The sequence below is a fragment of the Patiria miniata genome, unplaced genomic scaffold (assembly GCF_015706575.1).
Source record: "Patiria miniata isolate m_02_andy unplaced genomic scaffold, ASM1570657v1 HiC_scaffold_9, whole genome shotgun sequence".
Taxonomy (NCBI): domain Eukaryota; kingdom Metazoa; phylum Echinodermata; class Asteroidea; order Valvatida; family Asterinidae; genus Patiria; species Patiria miniata.
Genome location: NW_024037076.1, coordinates 21,083,022 through 21,106,757, shown reverse-complemented (window position 1 = coordinate 21,106,757; position 23,736 = coordinate 21,083,022). Strand labels below are relative to the sequence as shown.

Genomic DNA, 23,736 nt, shown 5'->3' with positions numbered 1-23,736 from the left:
AACCGCAAATAAAAATCTTTATACAGAGGGTTGCCGATGACAAAAAAAAGAACACTGTTTGGGATTAAAAAATAAAACACTCATTGGCCCATATTCATAAGGAGAACAACGTAGGATGGGTCCTGCTGTTAAAAAGTACATCAACCTGATTATTTGACCTTAAGTTTGCAATAATGTGAAACAAGAAATTGCTGGTGGTTTTCTGCACATTTGCATATTTAAATTTTATAAATAAACCATAACAGAATATGCAAATCTTCTTTTCTTACAATCAGGTGGCACTATGCCATGAACAGTGTTCTAGAGGAGACGGTACGAAGACGGCACAAGATGTGGTCATGGAAACACATCAAGGAACATCGCAACATGCTGAAGGAATACAAACAGCTCTATGTCAAGAAACTAGACACTAGTAAACCAGGAAAGGACTTGATTGCCAGTCTAGAGGTGGGTGACCTTTGAAAATGCTTAACAAATCCAAATTGAAATGAGCGCATGAGGGCAGTTTAACAATGTAATGGGGTATAAAATAGCAAGGTTATTGATGAGGTTTACATAAGGGAATCAATGTGTGCATGGCCGGTTTGAAACACTCTGTTTAAGACCGGTGGGAGTCTGGTGCACCATCTGTCAGCGCACGCATCCCTCAGCGCACTCATCCGTCAGCGCACGCATCCTTCAAAACAATACCAGCGCTATGAGGTGTCTTAAGGCCAATCTCTCTAATTACCGTACATTTACATAAATTTACATTAAGTTTGGCCCATGACTTGATCATCGTAATGGTACATCTTTCGACATCTTCCATGTGTAGTAACTCCCTAATTGTCTCAAATGCCAAGTTGCAGTTTACACCGAAAAGCTATAAAGCCCTTTAGACAACTTCTAGGATTTGAATTTTGGGGATAAGTTTCTTTTACGGATATCCGAGTACGGATATCCGAGGCTTTACTTCAATGGGGTACCTGGTTCCCATACTATCCGCAAATGCACACCACTACTGGAGACTTGTACATATACATGTATTTATTCTTTGTATTTTGACTCTGAGTGTCAGCAGCATATGATGCTGTGTGGACACTCACCAACAAAGCTCAAAAGAGGGTATGCACGACAAATTTTCCTAAGAAATAAAAAAACAGGTCACTCTTTTCACAAAATCATCTTAAAAATTTGCCTTGTCAGGTATAATTCTGAAGCTTTCAAACCACTTCTTACATGGCTTGAGCAGAAAAATGACACATAATTACCCCTAGCTGTGACAAGGCCTCACTTTTTGTTGCTTCATCTCTGATATCATGGATTTTTTTCCCTGCAGAATATTGAGAAGCGGTTGAGTGTAATGAACATCACCATGTGCCGTCAGCAGGCTGAGGTAGAGTTCCAACGACTGGGCAAGAAGCGGGCCAAGGAGAAGGCAGAGAAAGGGTGGTTTGGGGGATGGTTTGGAGGAGGCAAGAAGGCAGAAGCTAAGAAGGACGAAGGTGATTTGGGCGACGTTGCAGGTAAGATGATATCAACAATCAAGTGCTGGTTAGCCTACATTTACTCAGGAACTGCCTACAATCCCGGCCAAAATGGTCGGGACACTTCTTGAGCCTGCCACGGTCATCCACCCCCCTGCTCCCCCGGTCAATGTTGTTCTCTCCAGCCGATGGAGCACACACTGCGCAATGAGAGACAACATTGAGTGGAGCCACGGGGTTGGGGGCCCAGCGAGATTGTAGCTCATTTACCCTGAATCTTGCATTGCCAGTGATAGATGGTGTTCCAGTGGTACAGTTGTTGCTGGAATGTACTCTATGTTAAATCGTTATTGTGAAGTGCTGTGGCCTCATGGTCTAGAGCATCAAATTCTAGATGTGTAAATAGTTCTTCAGATTATTGGGGTGTGTATCCTTGGGCAAGACACTTTGCGACTGATTGCTTCTCCCAGATGGGTACCTGTTTGGACAGAGGTCGTAATTATGTTTAAAATGATATGTTTGCACTTGAAAAAAATGGCTGCATCGAGCTGTATAGGTCTCTCTCAAAGACGGCCATCTCTGTAGGAGAACTGCAACTGCGTATTTTACGCAATCAAGCAAGCATTGCGCAGTGTTGAAAATTTTTCTTAACACGCATGCTTGTTGCTCAAAATGTGTTCGAAATATGACGCAGCCGATGCGCGTTATGCAAGTTGACGCTAAAAATGCCGATGCACGTGGCTGGTCTGTAGGAAATGACGTCATTTGAGAGAGGCCTATTCTCCAAGGAGTTGAGATGGTCTTTGGAATGTGTTAGGGGCCCAGTGAGCAGGGGTAATGATAGTGTATAGCACTTTGATCTTTGTTAAAGTGCTGTATAAATACCATTTGATATTAAATATCCATGATTATATCCAGTAAACTACCAAACCATATATTGCCCTGTGCACACTGCTCTTAGTACAAGATTGTTGTTTGTTGTTGGCAGATGGTGGAAAGGTACTTTATTAAAATTAGTCATTGATCTGTTTGATTTGTATTATTCTATGTCTGCACAGGCCGCTTCCAAGAGGCCATGTCTGCTGAGGAGAAGGCCAAACTATACGATGCCATTGGCTATAGTGACAACAGTGTCGACCCCACCTTCCCCAAAGATGTAAGTATTTTTCTTCTGTCTGTTCTTGCATGGATGAAGTCAGTGATGAATGTGTTATGCTACATTCTTCATGATTGTTGAGGCTTTGTGTACATTTGTGTCTTTTTGTGGGGACAAAATATAAAGAACCTTAGACCATGCTGGCATTAAGAAGGGAGCTTGAATTTAGGCCTTTTTTTCTGGCCAGTAATAATGAGGTAGTGGCAATATCACATCTGACAATACAGTGTGTTTCACTAGGGGTCAATTTACGAAGCACTATGATCCACTCTACAAAAACTTATCATGGATGATGTATCGTAACCTAAGATGCCTGATATAAATGATTTCACAAAACTTACAATGGGTAATCATAACTTTCATGGCAACACGTCTTGAGGCTGGTTCACACATGGCTGAAAGAAAATGGAGCAGCAAATGTTTGCAGTCACAAGAAGTATTTGCACAGTGAATATATAATAAATGCACACATTTCAGCTTGGCAAATTTCATTGTGAAAGTTTTTTTATGATGTCAAGCTCACTTTGTGTACATTTTTCACATGAAATATGAACCACCCTTTAATTTAGATGAATCATTGGATTTTTGTAACATAAATGTGAAAAAAATTCGGAGCCAGTTTTATTATACTTGAAACCAGACCAAAGTTCAAGGGAGCATATGAATAAAATTATAAACTCCAAGCTACATAACCTAAAAAGAGAAGAAATATATCTTAAAACAATATCAAGTTCTTATTACAAACTCAATAAATGCCCGATGTAAACTGAGTTTCTTATAAAAGTACAATTCACTGGATTTTTCAGTTTTTTTTGTGATTTTGAAAATTTTGAGAGAAATAATTACCACCAAATACAGAGTATCTCTCAACTTTTTATTGCTCACAGGATAAAAACAAAGCAAAGAGAATGAAAAGGATAAAAAAAAATTGTGGGCGGCTATATTCTTACTGAAAATGTTTTTCAAGGTTGCAGCTATTTTGTATTAAAAAACTCTTTCAGCTCTTTTAAAGCATCAATTGTTTCTTTTGTTGTTGGTTACTTTCTCTCTCAGTATGTGGGCATCCAAGCTCATCTGAACCTGAAGAGCACCAGCGTCAAGATCCTGGATGAGGAACGCAAGATGCCTCAAATCCTGAACCTATCCGTGACTGAGCTGACAGCAAATTTCAGCCAGAGACCGGCTGCCGAAGCCATCAAGTAAGGGAACAATCCAATCTCTCAATAATCCCACAGTTATCATTACCTCTGATAACCCAGAATGAATGGCCAAGCTTGCATACAGGGTCTGGTAGGAGTGATCACATACTCTTGTGAATGAAAATCCAGATTTAAATTGCCTTTTGTCCACTTATTTCTCCATTCTTTTTGGAGTTACATCTAAATATTGTTGACTGCTGTGATGTGAGACATGCTGTTTTTGTTTACGCTTGAGGGACGCATTGCACCTAAGGTGAAGCCAAGGGCACTATGCGTCCTCCAGAAGTTAACACCTGTCACACATCACAGCAGTCAAGAATTGTTTTGTTACAATGTATATCGTGCCATTGCGTCAAACAGATAAAGGTTTTTACGCACTTTGCAAGAAATACATAAAATTACTGCAGTGTAACTGTTTGATTGCTGTGAGTTTTCTCAGGTCTGTTCCACAAATCCCTTTCTTGGGAAATTGAAAGCACTGTCGATAAAGTAGCTTGCTTAAGAACAAATATAAAATTCTGGGAACCTGTACCCCAACCATTGCTTTGTGCATGTAGGAGCTGCATTTCTACAACTTATGCGAGATTTGATGATGATTTGTTATTTCACAGACTAGAAGCCAAGCTTGATGATTTCAGTGTCTTTGGCACACCCCTGGATGATGGGACCACCCCTCAGATGGTAGAATCTCAAAAGTTGGAGGCAGATAAGAAGTACGCCCTACTCAGCTTGTTGGTAGAGACCAACCCTATGGATGGCAAGGCAGATCAGAGGGTTAAACTCTATACCAGGCCACTCAAGATCGCTTATGATGCGGTGAGTCTTTAAGAGTTTGGACATTTGTACTAAGAAGATTGAAATTGTACATTAAATAAGGCACTACACGAATCGGATACAAACTATTTCCCTGACTAGCTGTGAAAAAGAACTTGCTAAATTTGGTATAAATTTGCCACTCAAGGGATTAAGGCCCATCTCAGCTCAAGGGGGTTAGGGCCCATCTCAATTCATATCCAGGATGAGTTCCAGAAAAGTTGTGGGTAGAATCATTCACTTTGTCTGGAAGAAGCTCTGCACTTGTCCTTGAACTATTTCCGGATGTGAATGGAGACAGGCCCTTACACAGTCAGTAGTTTTTAAATTGTTTGCTTCTTTGAAAGTCAGGAATTTCAACATTCACTTTGAATAATTGCTGTGATTGAAATAATAGTCGTCATCAAGGTGAATGTTGCTTGATGCTGTTACTCTGCTTTGCTGTTTTTTTCTCCTAGAATACTATCAATCAGTTTGTGAAGTTCTTTGAGCCTCCAAAGGATGTCCATCTGGATGAGTGAGTAATTAATGACTCGCACTGAGTGTCTGAGTAACAAGTTGATTCTAAACATATAGATGTATGCCTACACAGCACTTGCAAATAGGCTGATACAAGAGCATACAATCTAGTAATCAACACCAGCGTATCACCCATTGTCCAACGAAGCCCTCTCCATATCCAACGTCTGATATATGTGAGCAATGCAAATTTTATGCGACCCCGTGCGCCAGCCAATTGGAGTGGACTTTAGAAATTGTGATATCGTTTCGATCAGAAATATGGACTTGAACAACAACGGGTTACGGAAGACCCAATAGAAGGCGCCCGCTGAATGGTCAGAATCTTGAGGTCAACAACGCAGTCTTGTTTTGCATAATTTAGCGCCAAATCTGCTCGCATATCATAGACCCTTGCTGTGCAAGAGGATATTCCATAGACTACGTTTTAGATAAAACTGCCAAAATTCTAAATTTATATAAATTAAAGGCCAATTGCATATTCACTAGGATGTTGCTTTCAATTCTTTTCAGTGTTTTTAATTCTGTGTAAATACAGATGCTGTTATTTATTTTTATCTTGTAAAGGGTACAAATTCACATTTTCCCCCTCATTTTTTCTGTGTTCTGTATTTGAAATCATCAATAACCAGTCAGCCATTTTCCAAATTAAATTTTCAACATGCAATTCCTGCATATGTCTTTAATAATGACAGCATGACAGATGGAAAGCTTCTTAAACCTACATGTATTCAGTTCAAATAACCTGTAGTTGAGAGAAGTGTGGCTTGTGAGTGACTTGCCCTACAGAAAGTATGGTACATGTATCTGAAATGAGTTGTACATGTGGATGACTCCACGCAAACTCTGCGGCACAGTAAAATAAATCTCTTCGTAAATTGGTCTTATTCCCTGTATGTGGCCATTCTGCATATTCCTCATTATCCTGTAGAATTGTCATGCATTGGTATTGTTTGCTTTCTTCTAGTTTGTCGGCAGCTGCTGTGTCTTCATTGGGTGATTTCACTGTACAGTCCTCCACCGGCCTGCAGTTCATGGTTGATAACAAGAACATTCTGGATGTCAACATAGACGTCAAGTCATCCTACATTATCATTCCAGAGAATGGAGTCAATGACGGGTAGGTCCTTATCAGGACAGACTGCAACATTTGGAAAATGAAAATTCGTCTTTAATCTACATTTGATCATGTTGTGCTGGAATAAAGTAATGATGAATACATTTTCAGAACAAGGATGGCATAATAAACAAAGTGGGTGCACAAATCCTGTAATGATCCACAGTTGATTGCATGTAGTCACAAAATTGAGTAACGATATGACACTTCTTGTGTGTTAAATGACTTTTAAAATACTTTTGCAATAACCATCAAGGATGCATGGTCTTTGTATGCATATGGTAACAGGATTTTTGGCTAACTTATTCTCAGGATTGTATTGCAAATTTGTTTGCGAAGTAACAAACAGTAACAAAACATTTAGTACCTTAAATGGATACAGTTATGAAAAATAGCGCAATTTTTATTAATTTTTGTTTATTTCATCTTGTAGCCGGGGCAGTTCACTGATTGTAGACCTAGGGAATTTCAAGATGTCAACAGTGAATGAGGAGAGGCCAAAGGGTCCCAGACTGGAGGTATGAATATTAATGTGGTAATTTGACCTTCAAGGTACCAGACCATATATTTTCTCCAATTACACATATCACTGTTATGATGGCGTCATAAACAGTGGGAAAAACCTTAATGTGGACATGGCTCAAACAGTTTGCCTGCATGGATACTTTTTGCACACAATTTGAATAAACTGGGTGTTGGGGCTATTTTCAGACTTCTGACTAAATTCATATTTATTGAAAAGTTGAACAAAGAAATTGACTGGAGCGGGGTTTGAACCTGCAACCTCTAGATTACCGTTCCAGTGCTCTACCAACTGAGCTATCCAGCCCTATGTTGGCGATTCCCCAATTCGTGAATATCTTTGTTCAAGGGGTGCTAGTCAGAAGCCATAAACCTGTAATTGCCATGCAGCCAGGGATCACGCCCAAAGTCATGATACAGAGATAGGAAATCACTCAGAGAGGATACGGCTTTTTAATTCAAATATTCATATGAACCACAAAGGGAAACTGACTAGGTGAATTATAACAATTTATTGAAAAGTTGAACAAAGAAATGACTGGAGGGGGGCTTGAACCTGCGACCTATTAATTATATATGTGTGATGTTAAAAATGTAAATCTCAAAAGTGGGCTCATTATCCATATGCAGTCTTCTTTGGTACTAATTTTTGAAAATGAATGATAATCTGAAAAATGGTGTAGCCTTGCTTGATATCGTTAAATTTGTAAATTTTGATATTTGAATTTTGAAAAAGGATCCAAAGTATTGATTTTTTTGTAAAGAGCATCTGCCGTTTAGACAGTGAGAGTTGTGGAATCCTTTCTCCCAATGTGATGCTATTTCACAAATCAGTGCTGATGACCCCAAAAAAAATTTGTGCCTCGAGACTCAAGCTCATAAGCCTTATGACAGATCACATCATGCATTTTGAGACTAAATTCAAGTTGGTCATATTACACTTTGTTTCTCAATCAGAATGAATCTCTAGAAGAGTTGATGAAGAAGGCCTATGATAGGTTCAACATTGAGCTGCAGACTGTACAGGTTATCCTGGCAGCTGAAGGTAGGTCAAACCACCCAACGGTCATGTAGTAACAGTAGGCCTGTCTTGCACACATCCAGATTTCACAAGTCTTCTCTTTGGGAAGAACAATCTGCCATAGGCAAGCAAAATTATAGTGGCTACCAGCAAAACTCAAGAAGAGTTCCTTGTTCTACATTACATAAAAGAAATTACAAAACTTTGTGTGGGTATTATTTCCATGTCCCTTTTGATTGCACGAAAAAAATCAGATGAAATTGTACCATTGCCCTATTAAGTTATTTATTTATCCCGAAGTCATATTAAAAACATGTTGATATGTGTGTGCAGTTGGAACCCTTAACTGGCTTATTGATTGTCATTGAATTATCAAAGTACAAAGAGGAAAAATGAGGATTTATAGTGACTTTATTATAAGGCTTCTGGTCATTAATATCAGCTGTATTTTCTAAACAAGAGGGAAAGAATGTAGCATCCATACGCCACTTCAGCCGTTGTGTACAAACTCTATGGAGAGTCAAGGACATGGGAAATGTTTCTCAGTCCCAGATTTATGTCTTTTCAAAATTGTTGCAATGACTGACCTTCATTGAGACGATATACGATGAAAAAAGTGGCGTCAGGATGCAACATTCTTTCCAACACGAGCATCAGATAGACTTGATATGTCTTGTTAACACTAATCTAAGGTAAATATTGTCACTACTTCAATGCAGCCAGGAATCGTTTAAGAAGACAACAGAGAAAAAGTCTGTTTTGTAGGTGTTGGAGGATAATCCCAGAGAGTTAGTTGTGAGGAAAACTCAGATGATGAAGTAGAGATGACTGCAAATAAATTTCATATTTTGAAAATTAGGAACCTTACAGAATCCTGCGTAATCAACCACTATACAGAAATCCAAGGGCACATCCTTCAACTTTCAAGGGGCATGCAGTTGATTTAGATTTCCTTCGTTGATTGTATTTGTTGTAGGTGATGATTGGCAGGCAGCCAGGGAACTCAAGGGATCCCCTCTACATCTCCTGCAGCCGTTGGACTTGAATGTGGGACTCAATAAATGTATGGTGGAAGACTCCAGGCTGGCCAAGTGAGTTAGATTGAGTCTTTCTTGTTTGTCGTCTGTCTCTGCGTGGCTTGTCATCTCTTTCTTTGTTTTGGCTTCTTGCTGTACTTTTATGTGGGGTGTTGCAAGTGTATGTATGTCAGTTTTCCTAGTGTCGTGTACGTACTTTCTTTATCTGGAACCACTTTCATGAAGTTATGAAGAGTACAAATTGGCTTACCACAATAAGGTTAAATTGTGTACCAACATCAGGTAACCAGTTGAAATGTCATGTGATGTATACAGCTTTTGACTGGTTCCCAGCTTTGGCTAAGCAAGAAAAAGTACTATGCACATTTTAGTCATATAGGCAGCATGGAATTGAAGCAAGGTCTTTTATGTTCCCTGTCTTTCCATTTGTGTTTCTTATTAATCTCTATGTGTCCATCCCTGTCTTCTTTAGTCTTGTCTTATCAATTGGGGGAGATATTTGTCGGGACTGTTCCTTTTTCAGGACTAAAGAAAAAAAAAATCTGGAATTCAGGAGGTCTTGCCATAGAGATGTCATTAGCTATAGGACAAGGGATGGAATGGAACAAAAGAAAATGGAGATTTTAAGGGATACCTTTTGACAGATACAAACATACACGTATATCATGGACTCTTCATTGCTCTTGGGCCCTCAGCGGCCCTCCAAACCCTCTGCAGATTATTTCATGGATTTTTCATGTTCCCTCAATCTCACCCCTAATCCATTCCTGTCTTTTTATTTGGCAGGGTCATTACTTGCATGCACAGCTCAAATTTGAAATGTTAGTGGCACATCAGTACATCAAAGGGCCTTTGGCAAATTGAAATGATTAGTTTATTCTTCATTTGTCGAAAACAATAAATTTGGGATCATCTTGTTTTGTTTTGAGGTTATCAGTTCCCCTTTTGGCTCACCCTTATAGAACTTGACAATGGAATCTCCCCAGAATGGGTAATGTTTGAATGGTAATGGTTTATACTCCCCGTGATGAGAACATATTTTTCAGTACATGCTTATCCTCAAATAACATCTTTAGATGTTGACCTCAATTCAGGATCAAGATAACAGGAGAACTCCCTGACGTCACAGTGGATGTGTCTGATTTCAAGCTCCAGGAACTGCTGAAACTTGCACTAAGCATTCCGGTTCCAGAGACGAGCAAAGAACCGGAACCCAAGTTTGCTCGGGTAAGTCGATCAACTTAGTCTTTGGCTCTTTTGAACTATCATGGGGATGGACATGTAATAAGCGGACTGTTAACACAGAGCAAGAGAACATCTTTTAAACTTGCCATGCTTGAAACATACCACTGGAAATATTATGCGTTTGCATTTGGAACAGCCTGAGAGCACCAGGTGTTTCTCTATGAAAATGTTTTGTGTTTGGGTGGATTCTAACACCGGAGCAGCTCTTTCTTGCAGGGGAGGTGCTGGAACATTGCTTTTTCTTCCTGGGACTTTGCCAGGAATAGAAATATTTTGCAGTGGTGAAATGATGGAAAGCTGTTGGTTTTCACATTTAAAATGGCCATTGAAAACAGAAGGTGAATCTTGAAGGCATTAAAATATCTATGAAACAATTTGTGGAAAATTTTTTGTTTTTTAAATATTTTTTATTGATGATACTGGCATAATGCATTCTATATTCAGGGGCAACACTTTGCAGTTTGAAGCTTTTCAAATTGTCAATATTGTGAAAGGCTTGCAAGTGCACCATGGTTACTGTACCGATCTACCATGCAATGCTTCAAAACACATTAACCACAATGTTGACCACGGGTTAGCGAGGAATTATGGCTTCTGCGCACATGTACATCCCGTAACTAAAGATTCTGTGCTTACAGGTTAGCGCAGAATTTTTCTGCTTGCACTGTTAGCGCAGAATGGTGATCGTAAGCGGGGAATTCTGTGGTTAGCAGAGCCGAGAAATTGGGCCCTGCACCTTAACAAGACTAATTATATAATTGACTTTCCTGGTATGTTAGCAGATCAATATCATGTATTAACAGGTTAGCTTTTTCCTTAATTTTGGTTGAGAATTTTGTAATCTTTAACGTTCAAGCCGTCCAAGCTTCAGTGACACTGACAACTGGCTCAATTATGACAAGTACTGATCATTGAGAGATAACAGCCTGTGTGTCTACAATGCTGCTTGCTTTTCATGCTGATGCGTATTTTTTTTTTTGTTCAGTCAAAATACTGTTTGCTGGGTGTAGATTGTGATGCATTCATGTGATCTTTATGTGATCTGTTAAGGTGCTGCTATGTGACCTCAATGCCCTACAGTGTGTTGCAGTGCAATGGAGCAACCTCTTTCTCATAGTCATACAAATTTGTGATTCACAGAGTAATGAGAAATATGGTGCATCACTTTCATAAATTGATGTTATTTCATTGCTGTACCATAAAGTGCAGAGGGTGTGTATGTGTGTGTTCATGAGTTGTTTGTTTACAAGTTCACACGAAGTGGGTGATGGCCCGCTTTGTGGGCGACTCGAGGCGAAGCCTTGCATGATATTTAGACAAGGTGAATTCATTGGAGCACGAAAAAAATTATAGTTCCATGCACTCACCGAATTGAATTATTGACAAGTTGAAGTGGAATAGAATATGTGAACGAAATTTAATGCACAAATCAAAAGATACTTGTACTTCCTTAGATAATTATTTAATAGCAACAGAAAGGTTACTGGAACCAGTTGCAAATAAATAAGGATATCAAAAGTGACTTTAAGAATATTCTATGTCAGATGTGACAGCAGGTACAAAACCTCGCATATTTGAAATAAACAATGTCTAAAGCTATACTCACATTGTGGAAGGAATCAATGCTATTCTTCTAAACAGTTAAAATCATATCTTAAGGAAATCTGGTTGTCAACTTGCTTTACCCCAAAACTTAGGTACCTCTCATTTGTTGTTACATATCTGTTGCCTGCTGTATCTAATGTGTGCTATAAGTGCCTTAGCTTGACCCCGTCTGATCCCCCACCCCTACTCTGTACAGGACCAGTTACCTGTCTCTCCTAGACTGTCCCCTCTCCTTGCTTCAGTGGCTGACTCACCCGATGGTCCTGTCCGTGTAAGTGTGGATGCTCATACTGATAGCTCCGACTCAGAGGAATATTACACAGCCAGCGACAGGTTTCTTGACCAGGCAAGAGTCAGAGCTCACCCGAGTGGACCATTTCTGTTTGATTGGCTTTGTTTGTCCACATCTTTTTTTTTAGCTTGTTTGTTTTTTCCCCCCACAGTTATTCCTTGTTGGCATTTTGGCACTGTGACATGCACGTCGCATTTAGATGCCTTGTTTGTAGTCGCCATCATCATCATCAGCAGGCTTCATTGCTTTCAGCATTGGGTTGTGTTGCTGTGTACCGCAATTGACTTGTAAAGGTTTTGCTCACATTCTTGCTTTCTTTTTCCAAACTGATGCTGTACTAACCATAAATCTTTGATTTAACAGACTAAAACCACTTGATATTTTAATCACGACAGCAAAACGACTGCAGCAATTCCAATGCAGGAATGCACAGAAAATCTGCAAGAAATAACATAATAGGGAATCATTGAAGTACATGCATGGCACATGTGTCTCTCTGTTACAAATACAACTGTTTTCATTCGGGTTTATAGTCTGAAATAAAGAGGACCTTATAGTGTTCTTACATGTAAATCAAAGTTTCTGTCATAGCCCTAACCCTGCTAAATGCAACAGAATGCACCGGTGGTAAAAAGTTGTTGCAAGTTGTTGCACCTCCTGATCTGATGCATTCCACCCCTGCATTCCGTTGCATTGAGCAGGGTAGGTACTTGGTACCAAGGCTGGCATGTATTAGTGCACTGCATGCTGTTGCATTTGGCAGGGTGCCTAGAAAATATCCTTTGGGGGTTAGGGTTAAGACAATTATAAGAATTCTAGTTTTAACAGGTTTACAATATAAGGATAGCTAATCGCTGAAAAACACTGTTTACAAATATACTAACCCTAAACAGCACTTTTTGACTCTTGCCTGGGAAGCCACAGTAAAATACTTTACGTCCTTTGTTGTCAATTATAATTTTAAACTAATCATTTACTTGATTGTTTATGAGGTTACTAACTACTAATCAATAGGCATCATTCGACTGCTATTTAAAGGGTCCATAAAAGGATTTTTTTTAGGAACACATTTTGTGCAACTTTCTACTCTTAAATGTATGAAAACTATTTAACATCCCTATTTTGTAAATTTATTGAAAAGTGCACTTCTTAACAACACTTTCACTTAAACATTAAAAAGTGTCCATGCTTTTCTGGACAACTGAGGGCGCTGTTGCTGTGATGTCATTTCAGGAAGACACTGTTCAGTTTTAGGGTTTTCTGTTCAAATTGTGAACCCAAAAATGTCCTCATTGAAAACATTTGTGAGAAATGTTTGCTCATTGGCTTACTGCCATCTACTGACACTACAACAAATCACCAAAGAAAAGAAATTTCACGACAGCAAAATGTTCCAAATTCTGGCAAGTTTTGATGCTGAAGTAGCTGTAGCACACAGGTTTCTGGCTGAAATGACATCACACTTTTGCTCATGAGCATGGAATTTTGCATTGGCATAAAAACAAAAAATGCACCAAAATACCCTTGAAAATGGCAAAACGAAAATTGAAAATAAGGATAAATGGGACACACAGGTGCATTTTCAAGGATTGCATTAAAAAATTACATTGCATGGGCCCTTTAAGTTTCAACAAAGTTGAAATTGTATCTGCTGATTATTATTCATAATTTGCTCAGTTTTCATTAGTTCTTGGGGATACCTTTAATTTGTGTCCCAATATCCCAGCAAGGATCCTTCTCAGTTGATATTGGACAGGCTTGTGATGAGATAGTCTGAGAGCACAATGCAAGGGTTTGCGATGTTATGTCAGCAAGCAGCAGGTTTATCTGACTTGAGATCAAGTCCTTTGTCCATATTGTGCTCATACATACATACATGACAGCAACAACAGACTGCAGTTAAATTTTAATTATATAATGTGATCAATCATGTTGCTATATCCAGCGTTAAAGTGAGTTAGCTACATGTACATGCTGTGTTGAATGGCAAAGAGAAGTATAGTTCAGCGTTCACAGAATAAGACCAACTGATGCATGGGGCCAGGGCACAATGTTGCAAAGCATGAAACCTGCCAGTGGACGAATTACTGAGCTAAGGATAGCAGTCTCAAAGATTTTCAGTCAGTGATTTGGGAAATTCAAAATAGAGCTTTTAGACGTAATAAAGGGTACGGTGGTGGCCCTTTCCTGTATGAAGTGGGGAAGATAGATGCACTATTTGCTGTGCAGTAAGCAGTGCTGTGCAGTATGCAGTGTTGCTTAGTTTAAGTGTAGCACTGCTCATTTGAATCATGATACATACTTTTCGTGTTTTCATATTTTTTGGGGGGGGCATTTTCTATTTTTGTCAGTGTGGTTGGGTCACAGGCCTTAGATAAGACGACTGGTAAAGGACTTGATCTCATGTCAACTGGTTCATTAGAGTACAGTCAACTGGTTGGGTTTGGTTCAGTGTTGATTGCATGGGTAGTGGTGGTTTCATACGCCCATGACATGATCATCAATTAGATGGCTGAAAAACAGGGTTCCATTGTTACTATTTACACCAGTTTTATACAACACGAACCCCGGAATTTCATGCAGTTTTTTTGTTTGTTGTGCCTTGAAATGAATATTAATGGAAAAAAACAAACAGTAACACATTTTGTTCAATGTCATCTTAGAGGTTTATGCGAACAAAACTATTTGCTAAAGAAGAGTGCCTAAGGAGTCATCTCAAGAATGAGTCCGGAAAAGATGCAGGGAAATGTTCTGATTTCATCCCAGTCGGCAAATAATGGGTGTTCTGTTGGGCAAACAGTTGTGCTCAGTTTTTTGATAAAGTTTTTTTCATAAGATTTCATTTAATTATTTCGACAAAAGGAACCCTATCAAGGATATATTCTCTGCAATACTTGCAAGATTCCTACTGAGATGACTCCTAAGAAAAGTGCACATCCTGTAGCTTAGAAACGGGCAAACTGTAGTTCTGCTCTCAAACATTCCCACAAAATAAAGCCAACAGATTAGTCTACATGAGCTCTGAACAACCAGCAGAATCTGCAATTGGGTTTTGAAGAACTCAAGGCTTGTAAGTTACAGTAAGCCTGTCTTGAAAATTTGTCCAATTCTCAATATTAACATGCTAATTTTTCTTGCCTTTTTTCCATGTTAAAGAGAGACCCCATTGTTCCATCGGACCGCCCAGTCAAAACCAGCCTTGGTGTTAATGCAGGGGCGGAGCCTGTGACAACCGGCAAAGGCGGGACAGCCAGGCCGGCCGTCCAGAAACATGACAGTATGGCTGACATGCAGAGAACCAATCTTGAGCTCAATTTTGAACTCAAGAAGGTAAGGTTTTGTCTGTAATACGGAGCAGTGGGGCACCAGCGAATGTAGTCCTGAGTCAAGACGTTAGTGTTGTATAATGGATACACTATCACCTGCAGAAAAAGGGTGCTATCCATTGAACCATTATCGCATCAACGTTTTAGGAAACTTGTAGCTGTTGTGTCGTGTGCCCACACCTGTTTTGCCTAACTATGCTGCACGCATTTAGCACCTTGCATTATTAGCTCTGATCCAAAGTCAGTGGCATACAAGATGCTACCAAACTGTTATGCAACTTCATGTTAGGTCTTTTGTCATGTGTGGTATGCGTGTAAATGAGAATTGGACCGTTTTAGCCTGCAGAAGTAGCCCATGGGGCCTAGTTTCCCCAAGACGCTATATAGCCATTCATGGGTGATAGCTGTTTGTTTTGATGACGCCCTCTTTCGTTTGGTGATCGCGTATCCAATATACAACATTGTCTTGACCCAAGACTACAAATAATGTGACCTCTGATTTCACTATTAAGGTCAGTCAAGAAGTTTGGTTTAACCATAGTGTGACAGACTTGCAGCAAACTCATACATGTACATGCCAGTTGACAATGGTTGAGCTTGTCTGGCTGACTATTCAAGTGAACTTCATTAACATTGTTACATACCAATTGAGAACTGTGATTCTGTGGGGTTCATTTTATTTTTGAAATCTTTAAATTTGCGTTTTCGTACATCAATGGCAACGGGGGAAAAATCTGAGACGTAACCAAAAGGTTCTGCCTATAGAAATGAGTCTCAGAATGTAAAGTATGTGCTCAGGCAATTAACAATAATAATAAAAGAAATGAAAACAAAATATAGCACTCATGACTCGTTGTTGTGAGTAACTATAGTTTTATTTTATATTTAGTAGTTTCCTGGTCTGTAACCAATCTTTTCTGTAAAACAATAGAATATGCAACTGATGGTTAAATAGAACATAAACAATAAAGAGAATAGACTTGTAAACAAGAATCATGTTTGTGTAATATAAGTACATGTATTACTGAATGGGAACAAGAAGCAAGTAGAGCATCTTCATGGAGAACGATAAGGCCTGCTTGACTGTTACAATTAAACTCTTTTTGTGTTTTTTGTGTAGTATCATAACTTTGATGCTGTACCTGCTAATTATAATGGCAATGAGCAAAGTAGCAATGAACACTAACCAAGCAAGTATTCATTATATTTAACCTCCACTACCATATTGTATATGTGGTTTTGTTTTACTGCAGGTTGGGTTGAACCTATACCAGCGTTTGTCTGGAGAAGACAAGCCTCTGATCTCAGTAGCCATTCATTCCCTGGGAGCCGAGGTCCGTATGAAGCCATGGGATATGAACGCTAGCGTCTCACTGGGTAGTGTGTCAGTACAGCATAGGCAGTTCCAAGGTAAGATGTAGAGAAATCCTGATGATTGCAAGTTTTTTGCAACAGAAGAAGTCCAGATGCTTCTTTGAATTCTGAGCTAAAAGTGTACTATGTTTTGATTATGGCCAGAAATCTGAGTATTTGGACCAAACGGTCCTAGTCAAAGTGCTTTTTGTCTGTTTTTTGTAAACGTGCATCAGACCATGCATATATTCGTATTGCTACGCCTTCAAAGTACTCGGATACCATAGTATTGGTATGCAGTTTTGGGACTGAAAAAGGACTGAAATACAACACTAGTGCACGCGGTTAGCGTTAAATTTTGAGGTTGTTGGGGATTGCATTGTCCTGTCATGTTCCCTCAGTAGAATTTCCTATATTGAGTATGGTCAAGCAGAGACTTAGGCTATGGAATATCCCCTTGCACAGCAAGGGTCTATGATATGCGAGCAGATTCGGGATTAGTTATGCAAAACAAGAATGCGTCTTGACCTCGAGATTTTGACCATTCAGCGGGCGCCTTCTATCGGGTCTTCGGTAACCCATTATTGTATTATCAAAATGTGGCATTCAGATTGACCAAATCACAGCTTAGTCTACATTTCTGATCGAAATTATGTCACTGTCTCTAAAGACCACTCGGATTGGCTGGCGCGTGGGGTCGCATAAAATTTACATTCTGCGATAAATCAGACGTTCAACCGTGGCTCTGCCCACGTGAATGTCTGATCCTCAAACTAGCAGAGAGTGACTTGTGGGGCATCATCGTGACTTTGGTTGTAAATACAATGTCATTTGTGATGGGAGGTTTGACACACATATGATGACTGCCTGTCATTCTTTTCCCTAATCATATTACTTATAACAACATTTGTAATTATTCTACAGCTTTGGATGGTGGGGACCTGTACCTAGTCAGGACACCAGCTTACGAGAAAGGCACTGACAGACTGCTGTCCATTAATTATCAAAAGGTAAGAAAAACCAGCCTGAGTATATATTGACAGGTTGATCTCCCTGACCACAAGCTTGACTTCGTGAACTTAAATTGCTTGTTAAAACTTTTAAGATTCCTTTATTTCATCTGAGCTTGTCCAAAAGAAAAAGAAAAGAAAGAACAAAGACAAAAAAGAACCAGTGAAAAAATTAAAGAAAAAATTCATTGAAAACTTGACTTGGTACATCATAAAATGTCACACAGTACTTTGTTATTTCTTCTTTCTCAAAGGCTGAGAAGAATAACCCCGAGTTCTCCACCACCTACCAATCGACCGAGCAGAATATCACCGTCAAGTTCACAACCTTGGAGGTTGTTGCCCACTCGGATGCTATCTTGAACATCACAGATTTTGCTGACACCCTGGTAGCAAGTCTAGACACGGGCAAGAAAGAAGAGACTGGTGAGACCAGCGAGACTGAGGACGAAGGCTATCTGAGTGAGGATGAAAAGAAGCCCAAAGGTGAGGGGTCAGAGGGCAAGGGTGCAAATTTAGTACAGAATCCTGATTGATTAGACTGTTTCCCAGCCCCCTAATGATATGGGGACTGGTAACTAGCTCCCATTTAATCCTTTGATGTGATCACCTCTGTGCGGGCAGATTGCTTATTTTTGAATCGCTGTTCAACTTTTGTGCGTGGGCGCCGGTGATTGAACTCACGATTATCAAGAAACTCGCACTTGTCTTACCACAAAAAGTACACACAATCACCAGTGTCTACATGACAGCAACTTTCAAACATTTCAACTGCATTGGTTATAAATATTGAACAGCAAAATTTCTCTCTTTATTGATATTTGCCAGAGATACTTTCAAATTCAGCAACAGGCTGGTTGCGCGCAAACATTACTATTGTGATTTAGAATGCACAAGGCGGGTTTCAGACCTACGCACATCACACAGTGGTTTAAGACCCAGACATTTAAAAAAAAAAATTCCCCTAATATTATGCCATAATTTAGTTTAGTTGTATCTAATAAGTTAATTTATAGCAGATAAAAAAAAAAATTTCCATCATCTTTACCGTTTATATCACTCAAGTACATAACTACACAAAACTAAGAGGGTTAGTCTTATTAAAGTAGGCACATTAGTGCAACAATAAAAAAACCCTGTTTTTCTATACCAAAATTATATCTTCAGATAGAAAACTGTGCATCATCTTGAAGCTTGTAATATAATCAACCGGAAAAGTCGCGCAATACATCGTTGTGCCGAAGAATATCAACTTTGTAAGCAGTCCTCAGCTTGGATTTAACGTAAAACGCTGTCGCTGGCGACAAAGTGAACAGCGCCCTCTATTGTTGAGATTTGTCTAGCGTGATCGCTGTGTTGGGCTCGGTGTCGTCGCTTGCACTTCGGAAATCTGTGTAAGGAGGTTCAAATCTCGGGGCTCGTGTGGGATTTACAGTAAACCATTATTGAAGAAATTGAGCTGTTAATGGTTTTCTTTTTTATGGAAAATGTAGATAGAATTAGAGATGAAAGATTTTATTTTTTGCACAACGTTTTGGTGTAGGCCCACACCGGGCGCGGTCAGCCTAACGACAACATCATGTTCCTGGTGTTTGTGATTGTAATAAAATGTCTTAGGCCTGGCAAGGCCAGGAAAACCATTAAACACCATTTCAGCCAACCAAACGTGTTTTCCCCACGGAAGCCAGATACTTTCAAAGACTGATTTGTTGATTATAATGTCCAGCCACAACTCCTGACCAGAGCTGTCATTGTGATATAAAGCATCGACAATGACTTAAATGTAAACACTGAGATCATAATATTTTCTGATAATTTTATTTTTATTTTTCTGTAAGACTTTTCTAAAACCAAGCCCTTACGTCCCCCAATTTCTTCTTATGACAAGGACTCCTCCACTCCATCTGTTCCATTAATTTGGCAACGGGCAAGAAGATCGGACGATCAAATACGCCACCCTCCAAATGAGATGTGGAATAGATATCTAAAGAGAGGGATCGGCCGGAACAAGAGGCCGGATTATATAACAACTAATAATAGACTACAACCGACACATGAGAAGGTTACATATTTAACTTACCATTTCTAAGCGATTAAGAAAATGTAGGGAGAATTAGATATGAGCCGAATTTAATAGATCACCGCCGCAGCTACTCTCTCAAAAACCAACCACATTTTCTTTTATGAACATTTTGTAAGTATTGAAAAAGAGCCGTCCGTCAAAAACAAATGCTCGACACTTAATCAATTACTGTTGCGGAGGCGATGGATTTCACAATTACATATATGTCAGAAGGGGATGAAGCTGATGTTCCCAAAGCTGAGCTTGATCGCCCGAGAATTAATCCTCTAGATGAAGTGGAACCACGCCAGCAGCAACAGAACGGGTGCGATATTAGATGAATTGAGGACAGCCATTTTTGTAAGAGCAGTGGCCCAATATATGATTTTATCTGTTTTCACAAATAAGTCTCAATAATTACAGGTTTTTCTCTTAGCTAGAAGGAACAAATACCGGCTGCACCACTTAAGAGCACCATTTTCGGATTTCCACGGTAAAATACAACAGGAAATAATAGTAAGATTAATGATAACATTTTGCATATAAATGGCCTTATCACAGGGAATACATTATTAAAAATAATAACAAAGTAATCACCTTGAAAACTTGCATCTACAAGCTGGTTTAATCTTTATTTAACATAGTAAATCCAAAATTAACAACAACAAAATGTGTGGCTTCCGTGCCGGTACGGTGATGAGAAGCGATATGGACGTGTAATAAACATTAATGCAAAAATCGTCACAGTAGGGCGCCATTGATAAATAGTGCCCTCTTTTGAAATTTAGCTCCAGTTTTTGACAATTTCGGTGAGTTACGTTTTTAGATAATAGCCAACCTAGTTTTCTATACCCAGAGATGGTACTTAAACATGCTTGATGTATTTTATAGGACATTTGACTGTTTAAAATCCTGGAATATACTGATGTCTGGGTCACATCTGGTTTTAAACCACTGTGCAACATGCATATAGTTAACATACATTACCTAGAATTCCGGGCAATGTATGCCAGATTCACCGCTAGTTACCGGACCCCATTTTTGAACTCCAAAGGACAGTGGGGTCAGGGAACCAGACTAATTGATTGATGTAACTAAGGCTGCATCAGGTTTGCGTCCCACTCATGGCAACCTAAGCGTTAGTGCTAGCTGGGCCCTGCAAATATGGAACAACAGTGCCATCGAAAACTGTTGTCAAAATGGTTGCGCCCAGTGCTACAAAGGGCACTGTGTAGATAGCAGCTTTTCAAAGCCTTGAAAATTAATTGCGACTAGATGTAAACTTTGGCCAGTGATAAACGAAGTTACTAGAGATTTTTGATGCAGAAATACAGCACATTTCAGCAGTGAAAGCTCAAGAGTGTGACACAGATAGCAAATGGCTCAGGAAGACTGTTCTCACACGGTCTGTCCTACTTGTGCTATTATTGCAAAAGTTGGCAGATGTTCAAATGAGATGCTTAAAGCTTAACTTACCTCACTTCTTTCTAACATTCAATGAGGTACTATTCTTGGAAACTTTGTATTGATAACCCCTTTATATGAGGTTTGTTACATCTGAGTTGTATATCCCAGTGACTATTTTACATGTCTTGCACCTGGGTATGCTATGGCTGGTAACTTGAGAGATGTTACAGTCTCTCCACACAACTCATGTCCTTGAGGCCGGGATTGCTCGTCTTTGGACGCTTCAATTTCCATGATGTGTTAATTGAAAGTATTTTGGTTTTCATATGTCAATTTGGGGTCTAACCAAAGCTTTCAAGTTTAGGAGGTTTTTGACTTTATCCAGGTACTCATTTGTCAATTGTATACGCCCATTCCTGAGTTAGCTTTCTCCTTGGCAACGTTGATTAAGGTTTGAAATCAGATACACACAGCATCTCTGAAATAAGTACTTATGTTTAGTATCTGCATTAACTCAAAATGATGCATTCTTCCCTTGGAATATAAGCACATTTTGTCTGTTTTTTTTCAGGCAAGAGGGTCAAGAAAGTGAAGCCTAGTGATGTGATTGATGTCAAAGTGACTGCTAATCTAGATGTCATCTCTCTGGTCCTGTGCACAAAAGATACCTGCCTCACAGAGGTATACATCAAAGGTAATTATATTTGTTTAAACATCACTTCATATTATCATGTGATAGTGACCAGTGTAATGTTGGATTTGCCCTTCTTGACCTAACTGTGTGCTCAGTGCTGTCGTAAGGTTACTTGGGTGGGACTCGAACCCATGACCTCTTCCTGTGATGACCACGTAACTACTGAGCTTGCTGAGTCTGCTGGCTGGTTTTAAACTGATATAGCAACAGGCAGCATTAAGAACAATTTTTGTTATGGGAAAAAATAGTATTAATAAATACCTTGGAGAGTTGATGGTTTCTGATTGGTCGAGACTCGATCACGTGGCCGGGCATTAACGGTGATAATGGACCGGCTTCAAAGATCAAGCGAATAAATGGCCCCTGAACCAGCATTGATCCAGCCCCGTTCAGCCCCATGCAAGCCAATGATTGGTCAAAATATAGTAACAGTCCTGCGGTAGCTTGTAACAATAGAGCACTGCACATGCGCTCAACCCCCATCGCGTGAGACTGACTCGCGTACGCAACACAGTTGCTAGGGATGCGTGCGTGCGCGCGCGTAAGGAAGTTTTGAAACGACATCGTACAGCAGTGCAGTATATACTGAGGATGTTTACGACGAAAGCGTAGATCTACGATTTATTTTCTTTTAACACTTCACCCACCGACATATTTACCTTTCCTAAACCATGCATCTTTGTAATTCCGGACACAAGGAATGTGTAAACGAGATTTCAGCTTCCTCCATCAGGTAAAGATATGAAAACATTGTTGTAATTTGTTTCGCTACGGCAGCAGTTTCTGTTGAGTTTACGTCGTTATAGCTGTTAGGCTAAAATATGGCCCATGAACATGAACACAAAAAAGTCTGGAAATATCGCCGAAAGAAAGTCACAAAATTGGAGCATTTTAACTGTTTATTTCGTTAAAAAGGTATTTATTAATGGGAATAACAGTGTGAGGATCCGGTCTTCACTGCGTGATAATGACCGGGTGTGGGGGTGACCGCTGTTAATGGACCTCGACTTCGTCTCGGTCCATTAACAGCGGTCACCCCCACACCCGGTCATTATCACGCAGTGAAGACCGGCTCCTCACACTGTTATTCCCTTATTAACACGCACACATCATTGAATTAAGTGGTTAAATCAACAATCCTCCTCTTAAGTCTGAAATATTCCCAGGGAGTTATACTATTGAAAGTATAGAGACCACATGTCATTGGACCCCTTGCCAACAAGACACCATTTTCAAAGTGTGCAAAACGGTTTGTTTTTTTCCTTTTATTCATTTGTCTTTCTCAGTTATTGACTATTTTATAAAATTACGAACATGTTCCAAACATGCAAAAAGGAACACCAACTATGAATTTGCAAGTAATGTGCTCTCTGTGAGCACATGTATTTATTTCACGATTGTCATGCCGTCTTAGGAAGTGGTTACCAGTGGACTAGGTGATACATCTACATAAAGCCAGCACACACACACTCAGGTTTTTAAAATGTTACTTTTGATTACCCTTCATCTAGGATTGGAAGCTGGTGTTCTGCTTCAGAAACACTTGACAACAGTGACTGCCTCCTTGCATGACATCACTGTCACTGACCCTACACCAGGAGCTCTACATCCCAAGGTCAGTTGCCAGACGCCAGGAGGTCACTTTATGTTGGTTTTGTTATTTCTAGGTACTTCTGGAGTCTTAGAAGGCATTGCTGTGATTAAGGGAACTCAATTTTGTTCCCAATGTATCATCCATATTTACACATGGAGCCTAACCAAGACTTAATGGCATTGGGACTGACCGGAAAAAAAATGCTTTTATCAAAAAGTGCACAACCACGAGGATGAAGCAGCAATCTTCTTTTGAGTCAAAGGCCCTCGAGCACATCTTGCACAATGGAAATCTAAGG

At 39.6% G+C, this 23,736-nt stretch overlaps 1 protein-coding gene and 1 non-coding gene across 9 annotated transcripts in view; one reads left to right on the top strand and one right to left on the bottom strand.

Annotated features, from left to right (window-relative positions):
- The window catches only part of LOC119721022 (vacuolar protein sorting-associated protein 13C-like), a 98,316-nt gene that overhangs the window by 17,987 nt on the left and 56,593 nt on the right, over positions 1–23,736 (top strand). For 6 of the 8 annotated variants that reach the window (XM_038190887.1, XM_038190891.1, XM_038190889.1 and 3 more), the window contains exons 11-28: positions 276–447; positions 1,319–1,505; positions 2,525–2,622; positions 3,676–3,821; positions 4,433–4,637; positions 5,093–5,151; positions 6,121–6,273; positions 6,704–6,788; positions 7,750–7,837; positions 8,790–8,904; positions 9,945–10,077; positions 11,897–12,046; positions 15,149–15,322; positions 16,572–16,728; positions 17,596–17,681; positions 17,936–18,167; positions 21,722–21,844; positions 23,356–23,459. In XM_038190887.1, coding sequence (XP_038046815.1) covers positions 276–447; positions 1,319–1,505; positions 2,525–2,622; positions 3,676–3,821; positions 4,433–4,637; positions 5,093–5,151; positions 6,121–6,273; positions 6,704–6,788; positions 7,750–7,837; positions 8,790–8,904; positions 9,945–10,077; positions 11,897–12,046; positions 15,149–15,322; positions 16,572–16,728; positions 17,596–17,681; positions 17,936–18,167; positions 21,722–21,844; positions 23,356–23,459 — 2,467 coding nt within the window. The remainder of the gene's footprint in view (positions 1–275; positions 448–1,318; positions 1,506–2,524; positions 2,623–3,675; positions 3,822–4,432; positions 4,638–5,092; positions 5,152–6,120; positions 6,274–6,703; positions 6,789–7,749; positions 7,838–8,789; positions 8,905–9,944; positions 10,078–11,896; positions 12,047–15,148; positions 15,323–16,571; positions 16,729–17,595; positions 17,682–17,935; positions 18,168–21,721; positions 21,845–23,355; positions 23,460–23,736) is intronic. The other 2 variants (XM_038190892.1, XM_038190893.1) reach the window with 2 other exon arrangements.
- Trnat-ggu lies at positions 7,027–7,099 on the bottom strand. The gene has a single exon. It is a non-coding gene; the product is annotated as a tRNA-Thr (tRNA).